Here is a 14,944-nt window from a genome sequence, read left to right as displayed (position 1 = left end):
CTGCAAGCTGCAGAAGACATTTCCGCTGGTCTTCTCCTGCTCCCGTAGCTAAGGCAGGAAGGGATACAGAGATATCTGGTCCTCCACCAGCCAGCGTCCATGCTGAAGCTGTGAGAAAGACACTCGGAATAAGGCACAGCACAGCAGAAGGATGAAAGGAAGCAGGCGAGCGGAGCGCTGTGTGGAGGAGAGAGACTCCAGGATGAAGTCTCATCAAGGAGGAAGCAGAACCACAGAGAGGACAAGTAGCATTGGCAACTTATTCTTCATTCACCCACTGAGAAACAGAAATAGGATCATTTTTGGATGTATTTCTTTTGGAAATGAGCCAAACTGGCAACTAGAATCAAAGTCTTCAAAAAGTCTATACAAAGATGTATCATACAAAATGTACAGGAAAGTTCTCCAAAAAAAAAAACCAAACCAGACAGACAATACAACAAAAGGAGAGCAGAGACGGTGTGAAACCACAACTAACAGGTCCTGCCCCTGCTCCAAGAGGGCAGGAGTGGCATCTGGACAACACGCTCCAAACACAAAATACATTACACTATGTACAGGACCGTATAAAGATCAGCATCCCCTTTGGTCTAACCAGGAGCTCTCCAGCATGAAGTTGGGGCAGTTCAAACAATCTGCTCATGGAAGTGTTACATGCCGAGAGGGAAAAAAGTCCAAGGGAATGAAATGGTCAACTCTAAACCATAACCAGAATACAGCCAGGCCACCAAGGCTACAGAGTTTAACAGTCAGTTCTGGCTAACAAGTGCTTTGCGGGCCAGAGCGCGTTACTCCATCTCCGTGAAGCGAGCGAACATGGCTTTCCGCACCGCGTCTTTGTACGAATCTGCAGTGGACACACCGTAGGAGCTGCCCTTGGCTCCCAAGCCAGCTCCTCTCATTCGTACTTGGGCCTGCAAGGGAAGAGAGACATGCTTCAGCTCTGCAGCAAGAAGCCACATCACCACTACAGAAACACTCCTCAGTCCAGCCAGCTTCTGAGGCTCCCCTGGGGATCCCATGCAGCCATAAACACTGACACCAGGAGATCAGACTGCACACAAAACCCCACGCTTGCTGGCTTCACACCGCTCCGACCCCACCCCAACAGCAGCCAAAATGAAACTGCACAGAGCACAGTTCCTGACAGGATAGCCGAGAGCACAGACAAACCCAGGAAAGCCAACAGCTGGAGGGAGGGCAGCCCACCCTAAGCAGCACCGGGGGTATGCAGCTCGAGCGCAGGCCCACTGCCACAGCACCTCAGGAGCCGACTTCAGAAGGAAGGAAACACAGCCCTGCCTGTCAGAGTCCCAGCTCTGCCCCAGCTTTAGCATCTGACAGGACAAACAGGAGCAGGAGCTAACATGAACAGACGCAGCTTTTTTGACAAGAGATCTTCAACAGTGAGCACTTCTGGATAAAAAAAAAAAAAAAGGCACCAAACCTCATCAAGAAAGCAATCATCTCTACTCACCTCAATAGGTGCTGTGATGCCCTGACATTTTCTTCCCAAACCTGAGCCTTCCCTCCAGCCCATGGCCTGCAGCATCTTGTTGCCTATATTACTGTTGTCAAGGCCATCTTTGGTGGGCTGCTCGTAATTACTGCAGGAAGAAGAGATCAGTTAACTGAATTGCTCATTGTGTACTGAAGCAATCGTTGACGAGCTTTCAGATACATACACTGTGCCAGCGTCATAGACCTTCTTGCGCTTCGGCTCAGGGGGCTCTGGGATGCCATACTTCTCCCGCCTCTCAGCCGCTCTGTCTCTGTATTTCATCTGCAACAAGGGAACCAGATTTAGTACTGATTTAAAGACACTTTTGTCCGTCTTTGAACTACGGAAGTAAGCTCAATGCCTGCTATTACAGAAAGCTGTCTGCTGCAGCCTGCTAAAACATGGCTTGACTAAAACCACAAAAAAAAAAAAAAATCTTCAAACTCAAGTCCCTGGAGCACACCAGAACCCACACTGGGGTAGGAAGAGCCCAGCCCCAACACCTGGTGGATTAGCTGTTGATCGCCACTTGAAGGTTTCTGGTCCCAGTCTGGCAGCCCTGAGCTGGAGGCGGAAGGACCCTTCCCTGCTAAGCAGTAGCTGTGGGATATGCGACGCTTCTCTCCGTGTAACACGACAGCTCTGAACCTTGACCCAAGAAGGGGTTGGCTTACAAGGATTATCTCGAGTGATGTGTGTTAGGATAAGGAGAGCTCAACATATCATCCGTGCAGGTTTTCCATTAGCTACTCATCTGCTCATCTCAACACTGACCTCTCTCTCACGCAGCTCCAGGGCTTCAAGTTCCTGCTCTGAAAGCTTTGATCTCCTATAGATATCCATGTTTTGCTGAAAGAAGAAGAGATTCACATTAACAACATGAAATGCACAACAGCTCTTTTTACGTAAGTAGCTGACTTCTTGGAGAGCAACAATCCACCTGCAACTATTTTTGCTTTAAGAGGAACAGTTTTCCGAACAGCAACATGCATCACAGCTTTTGTTTACACACTGAATTACGGCAACCAAGTACCTTCCTGACAGCATAGTGCAACTACCTTGTGCAGGTCGGACAGCTGCTGGTGTCGAATCAGAGCATCTTTGTTTGGGAACTGCCTTCTACACAGCAGACAAGCCATCTTCTTCCAGTCAGTCAGCTTCTCTTCCTCATTCTCCATTCTTTCCAGTAAGTCCTCATCGTTATCGCTATCACCACTGTAGGCAGCCACGAGGCCACGCTGGAAAGGAAGGACAACGTTAAGGGGAGTGCAACAGTGTCACCACAGTTCAGAGGAAAGCCCAAAAAGGGACCACAGAGGCTGTAGATGTGTTTGTTGCACAGGAGAGGCATCATTCTCTTATTACCAAGGATGAAATGCAACTCAAAAGAACCACTACAGTGGCTGCAAGACTTAGTTCCCACTAGCCAAACAATAATGTGAGTACAGTGTTTTTAGAAACCTCAAAACCTCAGCTGAGCTCTTGAGGCTAGAAATCACAGCTCTTCTGAGCTTGCCTCAGTCACCCAGCCTACTGCACTTGCACTGGACCACTGTAACCACCACAACCTTTTACAGATGATGCTGTGGAAATCCAGATTGGAAAGCAAGTATCTGCTAGACGTCCTCTAAAGTGCTTTACCAGTAACCTTTGGGAATACCTCTGTCAGGTACCTCATACTCACCTTCAGCGGATTTTCATCATCCCCATTTTTCATCACCTCTGGCAAGATCTGCTGTCTCTCAGACAGAGCTCCCTGGATGAGACAAGAATGCCATGAGCACCAAGCTCTCTGCCATGTCCTACCACACCCCACCCCACAGCACGATATTGCCAGCACCTTCACCTTTTTCTCAAAGAGGGCAAAGCCTGCATCTGCAGCCGCTGACTCTTTCCGCTCCTCCTCCCTGTTGCTCAGTGGCTGGAAGCTATTCTTGAAGTTCTCTTTCTGCTTGTTCAAACTCTTTGCCCAGCGCTCCATGTCTTTAGCAATCTGAAATGCAGAGTGGTTTGCTCAGACAGCTCCCCTCACAGCTGTCAATCTCCTATGACACAGATTCAACCTTGCATACAGTTTCCAGAACAAGGCAACCCACTACCTTTTATTTTTAAACCCCAGGATGCTGGATGTAGTGCAGCTGTTTCCCTGTATACAGTGTTCAAAGATACCACAGCTTGCTTGTTTTACTGTATGAACCCTTCTTATCAATCTAATCCTCTAAGTGACAGCTCAGTTATACTCCTACTGGTCCTGGCATGATTCCATATACATTCCTCCTATGCAGAGCTCATTTCTGCACTGAAGCCTTGCCAACTCCACCTCTCCTCAGCCCTATACAATGCCTGCAAATTGCAGGCATGCACCCCACTGAATAACTCAGGATTTCCTTTGTCATGAAAAAGGACAACTATTATCCCATTCCACAGAAGACTTTAGCCCAGTTACGATCCCATTTTGTCTTTTACCTGTTGCGCTGTTTTACTTTTAGGCTTCTCTTTCTTCTCCTTCACTTCTTTGGTGGTGGTTGTGGTAGCTGTTTGTTGGTATGTGATACCTTCCGCAGCAGGCATGTAGGTCTCCTTTTCGCCATCCCAGTAAAGGTACTGCTGGGTTAAGGCATTGTAGTAATACTGCCGGAGAGAGGAAAAGAGAGTCAGACAGTTGAACGCCTCATGCAAGCTAAGCGTCCAAGGGAGAACCCAAGCAAGCTGGCCGATTCAGACTACCATCCACATCAAATGGGAAGGCGTTTTGCAGAGTCCAAACAAGTTTTGCAGACTCCACAAAGGAGTCAAAAGGCATGAAGTGGTTGAAGCCTCTGTCCCCAAACACAGGCGTTCTGCCCAACAGCACTATGGAGAACCTTTTGCCTCTCCCAGGAGAGGACCCACCAGAGCCAAGAGCTGGCTGCACTTTGCTGGGCACTCCGCAATGAAATAGCTCAATTACAGTGTCTGTGACAAGTGCTAATCCTATATGGGCCAAACTGGGAGGAAAATTAAAGGAAGGAGAGAAAAATGAAGGGCTATACCAGAGGGAAGTCAAGTCCCAGCCCTACGCACACTGCTGAGAGCTATCTGCTACATTCGGTATTTTGTCAGACTCAGAAGGTTAATTTCACTCTCATGATGAGAGAGAGGGAACTAATGGACCTTAACCATTAAGACAGGTGGGAAGAACTTGTGTTTACCTGGGAATTAGGATCATAGTAGAGACCTGTTATAGGATCATAATAATATCCTGAAGATTCATCATACTGGTAGGTGGAAGTGTCAGGGACAGCTGTAAAAAAATTAAAGTGTGGGACATGGTCGTTCCAGTCGAATTCAGACAGGTATCTTTCCACATTTCAGGTAAAATTCTGAGATTATTAGCAGCCATGACAGCAGACGTGCCTGTAAAGGGCTCTTAATCACCCGTGCAAAATACACTCTCCAGGGACAGCTTCACCAACACATGGTAATAGAGCACTCAGCCAAAGCCGAGTCTCTCTCCTGCTATACAGTGACAGACACCTGTCTCCAAGAGCAACTCCTGATTGCTTACCGTACTTGGTTCCAGGGACTACGCCAGTCGGGGGAGCCGTTTGTGCCTGAGTGCTAGTGGTAGGTGGTGCTGATTGTGTCTGAAAAAACCAAAACAAAACCAGGAACCTCAACTAGAAAATCTGTCACCGAGACACAAGAAAAGAAGGACAGCGAGCTAAGGCATGAGCAGCCCACACCACGCATACAACAGCTAGCTCCTCTTCACCAGTACACTTAGCGCTCACCTTTAACAAGGAACAAAACTATCATGGAAAAGAAATGGCAGGCAACTTATGACCACAAGCAGTGTGACTAACCCATGGATACTCAGCAGCTTTGCTGTCCCACCCACTTTGAAGAGCAAAGGCCACAGCTAAGTCAGATATCCCACATAACCCTGGCATTGAAAGCAAGGAGTAATTAGTGCTGTAATTACCGGAGAGTCAGGTGAGTTTGTCTGTTGATTATATAACTGAGGACTCTGGGACACAACTGCAGCTGTGGTGGTAGTGACTGGAGCTCCTGCCAACAGAGAGCAATAATGGATAAGCCAACTAATTTGTAAAACAGTACTTCACCCTAGGGCTAAAATTACTTTGTTTACAGTTTCAGCTCCTAATTCCAGCTCCAGCAGCCAAACAAGGCAATAAACGTTCAAAAGGAGACAGATACACAGTGGGTATTTTCTACCCAGACAAGGAATGATTTCCTTTTCAGGAGGAAATATTCTGCTCCCAAAGTCAGTGAGTTCTGGCCTCTGACAGCTGCTAGCACTGAAGATTTGTCTAGACCTGCTTACACAGTTCTCATGAGTTCAAGGTTTTTGTCAATAGTCTGAAACAGAGTCTGCTCTCTCATCTTGCAGACTAAAGGTCCCACTTGAACGAATTTGTTACGGTTCTCTAGTAACACACACTCATTCAGACATCCTGAGAGCAAAATGAGCCAAGTCTCCCTTTACCCAGCAAACTAACATAAAGGCTAAGGTAAAATACCACTGCTGCAAAGTTATCATTACGAACAGCAGCATCTCCCACACATCAGAAGTACTACCTGATATGGTAGCTGTGTCTGTGTCCAACACTCCGCCTTGATTTTGGTAGTACTGCTGATAATCCTGGGAGTACTGCAAAGGGAAATGAATGACAATGCAAGATGAGCAGACGTCCAAATTACAACCACCTACCGGTTAGAGCACAACTGCCACTACAAACCTGAGCATACTGTGTGTAGCCATCCTGTCCTGACTGGAGGTAGCTGTAGTCAAGGGTGCTGCCTTCTCCAGTCTGTGGCTGAAATTCGAACAGGTAATTTTTGTCAGGGACAGGTAAGTTACTGTATTTAAGAGTTTCAACACTGCTTAGGCTCCGGCCTAACTGTCAGAGCAGATCTGTCATAGCAGCTTTGGTCAGTTCAACGAAGCAAGTGGCCAGCAGTGAAATTACATGTTCTATGTTTTCATTTTCAGGAAAGCAGGACTATGAGCATACGAGCGACAGCCTCCAAATCATACCTGAGTGGACGACCACTGAGCTGCAGCAATGGCTGTACTTGCCACAGAGAAGGCGCTGACTCTGTTACCGTCTGGGAGAAGCAAGTCCCTGTAATCACAAAAATCACACATCTGAGTAAATACCGCTTTTTTCTGAAGTGTCTCCCTACGCAAGGATGTAGAGTCTGCCCTTACGCATGGATTTCTTAGCAGTTTTAAACATTCTGATTGTAATGAATGAGCCAAGGCACTGCTTGGCAAGCAAAGGAACTTTAGATTCATTGTTGTACAGTCAAGAACAAGTCACTAGGTCTCCAAGGAAACAAGCGTGCTGTGTACGCAAGCAGCTGTGATGTTATCTTCAGAGGACTGGAAATAGGGGTGGTAGGAAACACTGCTTTCACTCTCCTCACACACAATGAAGAGCAGGATGCATGCAACACAAGACACTTAAGGGAAGCAAAACTTTGGAGTGACAGTATTCTTGGTAAAAGCCCAGGTGACAACCACAAATCTTTAATATAAATGGGGAGGGAAGGGGGGAATAATCAACTGCTATCGGAACTCACTTTCTGGCACTCTTTGCAAAGTCAACACCAATTGTTTTGCCATCTATTTTTAATGGTGGCTGAAGACTTTGTAAGATCTGCAGCAGTTGAGACGCATCCTACAACGAGAAACACTCATTATTATGAAAGGCAGGTTACTGACGAGGATTCAGAAGTTCCCAAAGCTCCACCTTTTCACATACATGCCACTGAAAGCAGCTAATGCTGCAAGAACACCTCCATCTCCTCATACTATACACAAAAGAGCACAGTGGGACTGATCACAGCCCACGTGCAAATAGCGCGAGTTTCCCTGGGACACTGAATATTAAACATGTTCCAAAATCTTAGCTTTATAAAGCAGATGTTTGTCCCAAGTTACTCCAAAACGGAGGCCAGCAGAGACTGACATCAGGCACCCGTTTTCATCCAAAACCAAACTGTTCCACTCTGCCTAAAGCAGGTCCAAACAGATCACATTGCTGATTGACTTTGGTATATGCAGGAACAGAGATTCTACCACCCTTCAGGGACCTTGTGCCAGTATTTGACCTCCCTCACAGTTGAGAGTACCTCACTGCAGTTTCCCATGTTTCAATTTATGGCTGTTGCCTACATTCCTATCCCTGTGTACCCTTGAGAAGAGTATCTCTCTGCTGTCCCTACACCCTCCCACTGGATGCTGCAGAGCAGCAAGATCTGCCTCCTCCCCCTTCTTAAGGTGAAAGAAGCCCAATTCTGTGCACTTTCTCCCACATTCTATGCCCCAGCCCTTAATTTCTGTGATCAAAATATGATCCCAGACCATTATTTTTGTGATCCAAGTGCGAAGCTAGCCTTCAATCCAGAACAGCACTCTGCTACGAAAAGAGCTTTCCAATGTGCTCACAGCGTCCTACCACCTTCTTTCCAAACTGCAGCTAATGATGAAAGGCTTTGACACAATGAGTGTCAATTAACCCTCGGTGAATTGGGGCGGTCCTTCAGACAGCTCAAAGGCTCTAAATGCTTCAGGACAAGCACATTAACAAGCTGTTTCTCTCCCAACGCATCAGTAAGGCCCTCACCATAGCAGAAGACAGCTGCACAAACGCAAAGCCTCTATTTTGCTGAGTCTGCTTGTCTTTGATAAGACGAATATTATTGACTGCCAGAGATGCATATGGAGACAAGGCAGTCATGATGGATTCCACTACTGTGTGAGGAGCAATGTTTCGGAGAATGATGGCTGAGGAGAAAAGAAAGTATGACATTAGCTGTGCACATAACTGCTTTCCAGAGTACTTCAAGCTCTTCAGCAGGCAGTCTGAGGTACAGGCAGGATTTCAGTACCTGTGTTTACATTTCACATTATACAGTAAGTCAAAGATAACTTACTATCACAGTAATAATCCACAGACTGAACGGCTTCTGCTGCTCCAGGTGGCACCTCCTGTTCTGAATCTTCATAGGAAGAGGAAAGTATTTTAGTTACAATATGGCTCGCTCACTCAAACCCCATTTCACAAGCCAGTCTAGGACCCGCAGTGAACTTTGTTTCCTACATAGCCTCCCACAAAATCAAACAAAGCCAAGGAGATCAATGTAACCTACCGAATTTGTCCGCTCCACAGCGGAAGCATTTTAGCCTCCTTCTGAAGTTGTAAAGGCAGCACTGTGAGGAACAAGAGAGGCCTACTAAGAACTCAGGTAATTTCTAACCATTTTGGCATTTGCTGTACAACAGTGAAAACAAGACATTCACACAAAGTACCACAACGAGGCTAAACACATCAGAATAATCGAGAACAGTAAAAGCCACCCTTGTCCGTATCACAGCTGCTTTTCAGAACACCCCAGCTACCTTCTTCCTAGTCCTCCTGAATTATTTAGTTATTTTAACTGTGTGGTCTTCAATTTACAATCCCAGTAAAATCCCTACTTTAAAAAGCACAATGTTAAAATGAAACACAGGCTGGAAAACAAGTTATCTTTATGGGGGAAAAGTGTAGTTAAAGCCTGACAAAACAGCCTGGTCAACCTACTAAATCATCTCCACTTAGCGGGGGGTCAAACAAGGAGCGCACAGCAGTACATAGCAGACCAGCAGCAATTCAACGCTAAGTAAGTCATCACCTAATGACTTCATATTGTAGTACAGCTCTCTGCCCAATCTCTGTGTCTTCTGGGGCAACACCTCTATCACTCCGACTACTTTGCCACCAAGCTACAAAACCTTTTCATACTTGCGTCTTACTATTCCTATGATGTCATATGGACCAGCAGTATAATCATGTATCACTTTGTTCAAACCACTGAGCTGGTGAAGAGCACTGAAGCTAAGACAAACTCCCTCCGATAAAAAAAACCCCACTCCCTCCACTGTACCTTGTTGCAAAGCCAGTCCTCAAATTTAGGCCTGGGGTTGCTGTAGTGCATCGCAATCTGCTTCCCTTGAATCACCAGCTTTTTCTGCAAAAAAAGTGGTTTCAGTTATTCCTGTATCGAGGCACACATGTCCATTTTCCCATGGCAGAGCACCCTTCGGAGGAATCAGTGCTCCTGAATTAAATGGACAACATATGGGGAGGATGTGGAGGACAACCACCGCCACCTACACCCTGCCCATCCAATCCTGCAGAGAGGAGGACGAGGGCAGTAAGAAAATGGGATGTGGAGCAAAGATAAACGGAATCAGGGAGTGTTGAAAAAGCTGCCAAACACTAAACGCTGACATGGAACCAGGAAGTGTCTCGAAGGAGACAAAGTCCTAACCTGCCGTGTTCAGGATTAACACATTTTTAGGAGTCTCTTTGCCCCCACATTTCTATTCACTTCTGGTATAGCACTGAGCGACTTTTTAAACATGTCCTTAGGTGACTGCTTCACTTCTTCCCCTACTCCAAATACCCCAGACCTTTTAACAACCACATTTGGATTACTTTTCCAAGCACTTTCTTCAGAAGTGTCCCTTTGAAAATACAGTAATTCCTCCCAAAGGGACCCTGCTTAGACTTCTTGGAGGCTGGATTACAAGTGCCATCAACCGAAATGTAACTCAGAGTGGTTTCCTTTGACTAATGCATCAGTTCAATTGGAAGCCTGCACGAGAGGTTTGTGTTCTTCATTCAGGCAGGAGCTCTCCAAAATGAGTAACTAGACTGCAACTGAAGCTTTCCAGGGGTAGGAAAAGTTCATAATGCTTTCAGCACGTCCTCTCACTCTGACTTTAGAGGAGTTTGGAATTTACATTTATTTAAGAAGCCTTGATTCTCAGCCTCACACTTTGCCAAGCGTGGGTATGCAGAATGCCCTTTCAATATATGGCCATCAACATATTTTTGTCAAACAGGTGGAAGTATGTCTGAGGAAGTGCATATTAGAGGCCAAACCCCAGACACTTCAATAGAACTAATTTTATAGCAGGTTGGCTTACTGCAGAGGTACCACAGAAGTGTCAGGACCGGTGGCTTTTCTGGTAACAGGGTCTGACATAGATCTAGCACGTAGCATGAATAAGGCTCTTACATTCTGCACAACTAAATAGGGCAAAGCCATTTCTCCTACCGGCAGGAGGGAGGGTTGGAGGGCCCAGCACTCACTGGATATGCACACATAGAAACAAAGCTGCTGGCATAGTTGCAATACATCATTCTTTCATCTAACAGTCAGCAACCGGGCTGCTGGGGAGATTCTACGTTTTCCCTACTACTAGGGTGGCTGGTTACTGGAGTGAATTTGAGTATTTTTCAATAAATTATGCATCAGCACAGCTTTGTATATATTAAAATTATCTCGTTTCTGAAAATATGCTCAGCATTAATTTCTTCACATAAGTCCTCGTGCTGCATCCAGCAACCCTACTGAACAGCATGTCAGGAAAACAAAATTTGAACAACTGCTCTCTGGTTGGGGAAATCACCCATGGTATGGGACATGTGAAACCCTATTCCAGCATAAGGCACACGACAACTGCCACCTGCTGGAACTGCCTGCCTATCAATCCCACTACGGTGCCCTTTCTTTATGCATAACACCAACAGAGCAGAATACCATTCCTCATGCTGCCCAGGGACCTTCGCATCAAATACTCAGTTGTTAAAAAAAAAAAAAAGGCTTGATACACTTTGCTCACTTTGAGAGTATTTTTAAGTTCTGTTGTTAAAACAGATTATGAATATTCAAAAAGGAGCAAAAGCCAGTGAAACTGTTTGCAGTGCAACAGGAAAATCTCATTGGAAAAGAGGACTCTTGATCGCATTTTGGCTCCTTATCAAGTCATACTCCAAAAAAGCCAAAATACACGGTGTAACGTATGCGAGAACTCAGTCTTTACCAAATTTAGCTGGAATAAACATGCTTTTCCTGTAGAAGAGCCAGTTCTCCCCCTTTAACCAGGGGAATGCACTATTGCCATGAACTGGCACTTCTCTTTCAGGGTTAATACCAATGTAATGCAGAGATCTGGTGCTTTCTCTGGCAGCAGAGAAGGAAACCTCAGGTGGAAATAAGTTAGCATTTTTTAAGGACTACTTGCTAAACCTTCATGAGCCAATTAAATCAAAAAGTAGTAATTTAAAACAATGGCACATTTTAGTGCTCCAAATAGCCAATTTTCTCTCCTAATGTTATTTTATGATATTTTATCCTACTGTTACAAATTTTAATATATACAAAGCTTTTATTCTTTTAAATCACTGTTATGGAACAAACCACTCCTTCCACCTTTATTTTTTCCTTTTTTTTTTTTTTTAAACTGTACAGACTTGTTCCATTTTCAGGAATATCTAGACTTGGTGAGTGAAGCAACCTGATTGGCTTCCATCCAGCTGGTAGCATCTTGAAAGTGATAAAACTCCACGAAGGCGAAACCACGGCTTACACCTAGAGACAGCATTCAGATATAGACGGGATACTTGTGTTAGTCAGTTCCTTTAAAACAGGTGAATCTCTCTCCAACTGCTTCATTACTTCATGACAAAGCAGCTTTACAAATGCGACGTCAACTGCTGGGATCTGCTCGTTATTTTGCCATGGCAAGGAACCAAGCTCCCTTAACTGGCTACATTTCACTCGATTTGAATCCATGTTTAAAGGTAACCATGCAACAGACTACATACTATTAAATGGGTTTATACTAGTATTACTTACCAATACCTGTTAACAAAACCCCCTGTAGACAGACTTCTTTTAACATGTTGACCAGCTATCTAAAAGTCTTCCAAAAAGCCACATTCCTTAGCCATGGCAAACCTTTTATTTTTTTATTGCATGTGCTTGCAGTTTGGGGACAATTCTGGATACTCTTTTGGGCTGGGGAAGAGGAAGATGATGTCAAAAAACTGGATTAAGAGCTCTCACCTGTCTTTCTTTTCATCAGCCTCACGTCTGCAGGCTGAGGACCTTCAAAGGACTCAATAAGTTCCCGAATCTGCATGAGATTTTAATCAGACAGTTAAATTTTCACATCTTGGCAGACAGCTAGGACAGTCACAGAAGGAACCTACCTTACAATACATGCAAGAGGCACACAGAAACTTAAAATTCTTAACACTCAGAGATCTCAGAGAAAAAGAAAACCTTTAGGGAGAACCCACATAGTCCTTTGCTACACTAGAAATGTCGCTTTCACTTAGACCACAGAACTCTCCAGAATCTGAATCACTACGATCTTGTGTTCTAAGGTTATTTGTGCAAGATTTGGCTAATACTGTGTTTGGTCCCAAGTTTTTACAAAGAACACTGCTAGCATCCCTCTCCCTGTGTATCTAAACATCCCTGGCAAAGAAAAACAAAAACGCTATACTGCAAGGCTCCATGATGTATGTATTCTTAAGCCTCACACTACAGTTCTGATCCTCTAACAGTTCCCCTTCTGTTTTTCAGGAGATAAAGCAGATTTGTGAAGAATGTATCATCTCAAAGAACAAGCTGAAGAGAAGTCAGTTCTTCAGCCATAACAAAGATGCTTACGTTGTGGCCCAGGCTACATGAATTACTGTGGAGAGGCATATAGGAAAAAAAAACATTCATGAATTTTTTAATATCAGAGCAGAAGGAAGTTTTTAGCAGCTCTTACAGAACTCAAACTACAATACATAAAACAGGGCTGCTCAGCAGGGTCAAAACTGATCTAAAGCTGCCTATTTACATGCTGACTGGAACTGACCTCTCCAGTGCAAGTAGCTTTTTTCCCACGAAAAAAGTGGAAAAAGGTGAAAAATATGTACACAATCAGAACTATCGAAGTAATGTTAACTTAAGAAAACAAATAGTAGTTCCAAGATCTATCATCTACATTCTAAAGATGAGTCCAGAATCAAACTTTCCCATAAATTATGCTACAGTTATTTGCACAACTGTAGAGCTACATTAATACCTCAGAAACAAAAACTGTTCTGAAATGTCCTGTGCAATGTCTGACTGGGTTGTCTCATTTGGATGCAGGAGTCTACACTTTATCAAGGACTTATGAAAATATTAGACCAGCACACAATGATTAAAAAGAACACTCAATACTAGGAGGGTAGCAAATAATCAAGAAAAACAAAGCAAAAAAAAAAAATTCCATTACAAAAATGGTGCAAAAGGATTCTCTGTGTTAGGAATCGATGCACAAAGATCTCAGAGGCAGAGGTGGAGTCTGCCTGAAAACAAACCGGAATAGCTCAGCTTTTACAGGGTTCCCACCCACCCCTCAAAACAGCAGTTGTAAGCTGGTACCTTAGTAATCAAAATAATCCAGCAAGGAAGAAAAAAAATTTAAAAAATAGTAAGAAAACAAAGCTCAAAGCTGATCACCTTCCATATCTTTCTATCAAAAAAAGTTATATAACCATATACCAAGCTCATTTGTACTTCCTCTGTCAGCTCCACAGCAGCCATTTTATGACTTCCACAGCTGTACCCACACAAAGCAGCTTTGTGCAGGGCCATATTCAGCTGAGGAGCTTGGTGTGCGGGTAACCCCACCAGTCAGAGCTTCTGGCCTCAATAAAGACCCGGAAAAATTCAAGGAAGTACCTCCTCTCTGTCTCTCTCCCCCTCCCCTCGCTCTCCCGGGTCGGGGGTAGCAGGGGAGAAGAAAAAAAAATCTGCCTCTTCCCTCCTATACAGAAAAGCAGAAAAGAGCAGATAGTTTAAAATCCACTCTCAGGGAAAGCATCCAAACATGCATGAAAAAAGACTATTCACAGCTTGTTCCGTTTGAAAGAAACTGCTTAACATTCAACTGACCTCTGTTACTTAACAGTGAGAGTTTAAATCCTTTTAGGATTCAAAATGGCAGCCCGACCAACACGTTGGAGAGGGGGCCACCATGATGCAGCTTTCAACAAAATGGCAGCAGCGACTACCACACAGACCTGCCGACACAAAGCTGCCGATTTCCCAGGGCACAAGAAAAGCAAAGCCCCTTCCTAGCTACTTACATCGTTCTCCGTAACCGTGATGGGAAGGCCACGTAACATGATGGTTTTGCTTTCTTTCTCATCGTTAATGTCGTTCCTGTAGTCGTGCTCTCCATAGTCGCCATCGGAATGGTATCCATCTTCTGATTTGTCACTGTTCCTGCGCTCCCGCTCCCGCTGAGAAGGCAGCGCCCAGAATTAACCACCACAATTTCTAGCGGCATGCCCCCGCAATGCCATAAAAACAAAGCAAAACAAAACCACCAACTCCCCATGTGAGCATCTTTCTCAGGTTTGGTCCTGACGGCCTCAGGCAGAACACCGAGCTCAAAACCCCCCTCTCACCTTCGCTCTAGGAAACCCCCGGCATGCCAACCCTGGCACCACGGACCGGGCTCCCCCGGCCCCAGGAGGGCTGGTACCAGGACCCCGGGCTGGGCCCGGCCCCTTCCCTCCCCACGAGGCACCCAGAACTGCCCGGCGCTGT

General features: G+C 45.1%; 1 protein-coding gene across 1 annotated transcript; it reads right to left on the bottom strand.

Moving 5' to 3' along the window:
• Positions 1-249: 249 nt before the first annotated feature.
• RBM5 (RNA binding motif protein 5) lies at positions 250-14,634 on the bottom strand (the record flags this gene model as incomplete). Its single annotated transcript, XM_009582922.1, has 22 exons — positions 250-914; positions 1,478-1,607; positions 1,686-1,783; positions 2,276-2,350; positions 2,560-2,739; positions 3,186-3,257; positions 3,348-3,494; positions 3,968-4,132; positions 4,693-4,784; positions 5,049-5,127; positions 5,466-5,551; positions 6,083-6,155; positions 6,244-6,321; positions 6,543-6,630; positions 7,091-7,188; positions 8,137-8,297; positions 8,447-8,512; positions 8,663-8,723; positions 9,437-9,520; positions 11,859-11,932; positions 12,410-12,479; positions 14,479-14,634. Coding segments are annotated over 22 exons (2,259 nt in total), but the record flags the coding sequence as incomplete, so codon positions are not given.
• Positions 14,635-14,944: the final 310 nt, after the last annotated feature.

Source organism: Fulmarus glacialis, unplaced genomic scaffold (genome assembly GCF_000690835.1).
Source record: "Fulmarus glacialis isolate BGI_N327 unplaced genomic scaffold, ASM69083v1 scaffold28608, whole genome shotgun sequence".
NCBI lineage: Eukaryota > Metazoa > Chordata > Aves > Procellariiformes > Procellariidae > Fulmarus > Fulmarus glacialis.
This window is presented reverse-complemented; position numbering and strand designations above follow the sequence as displayed.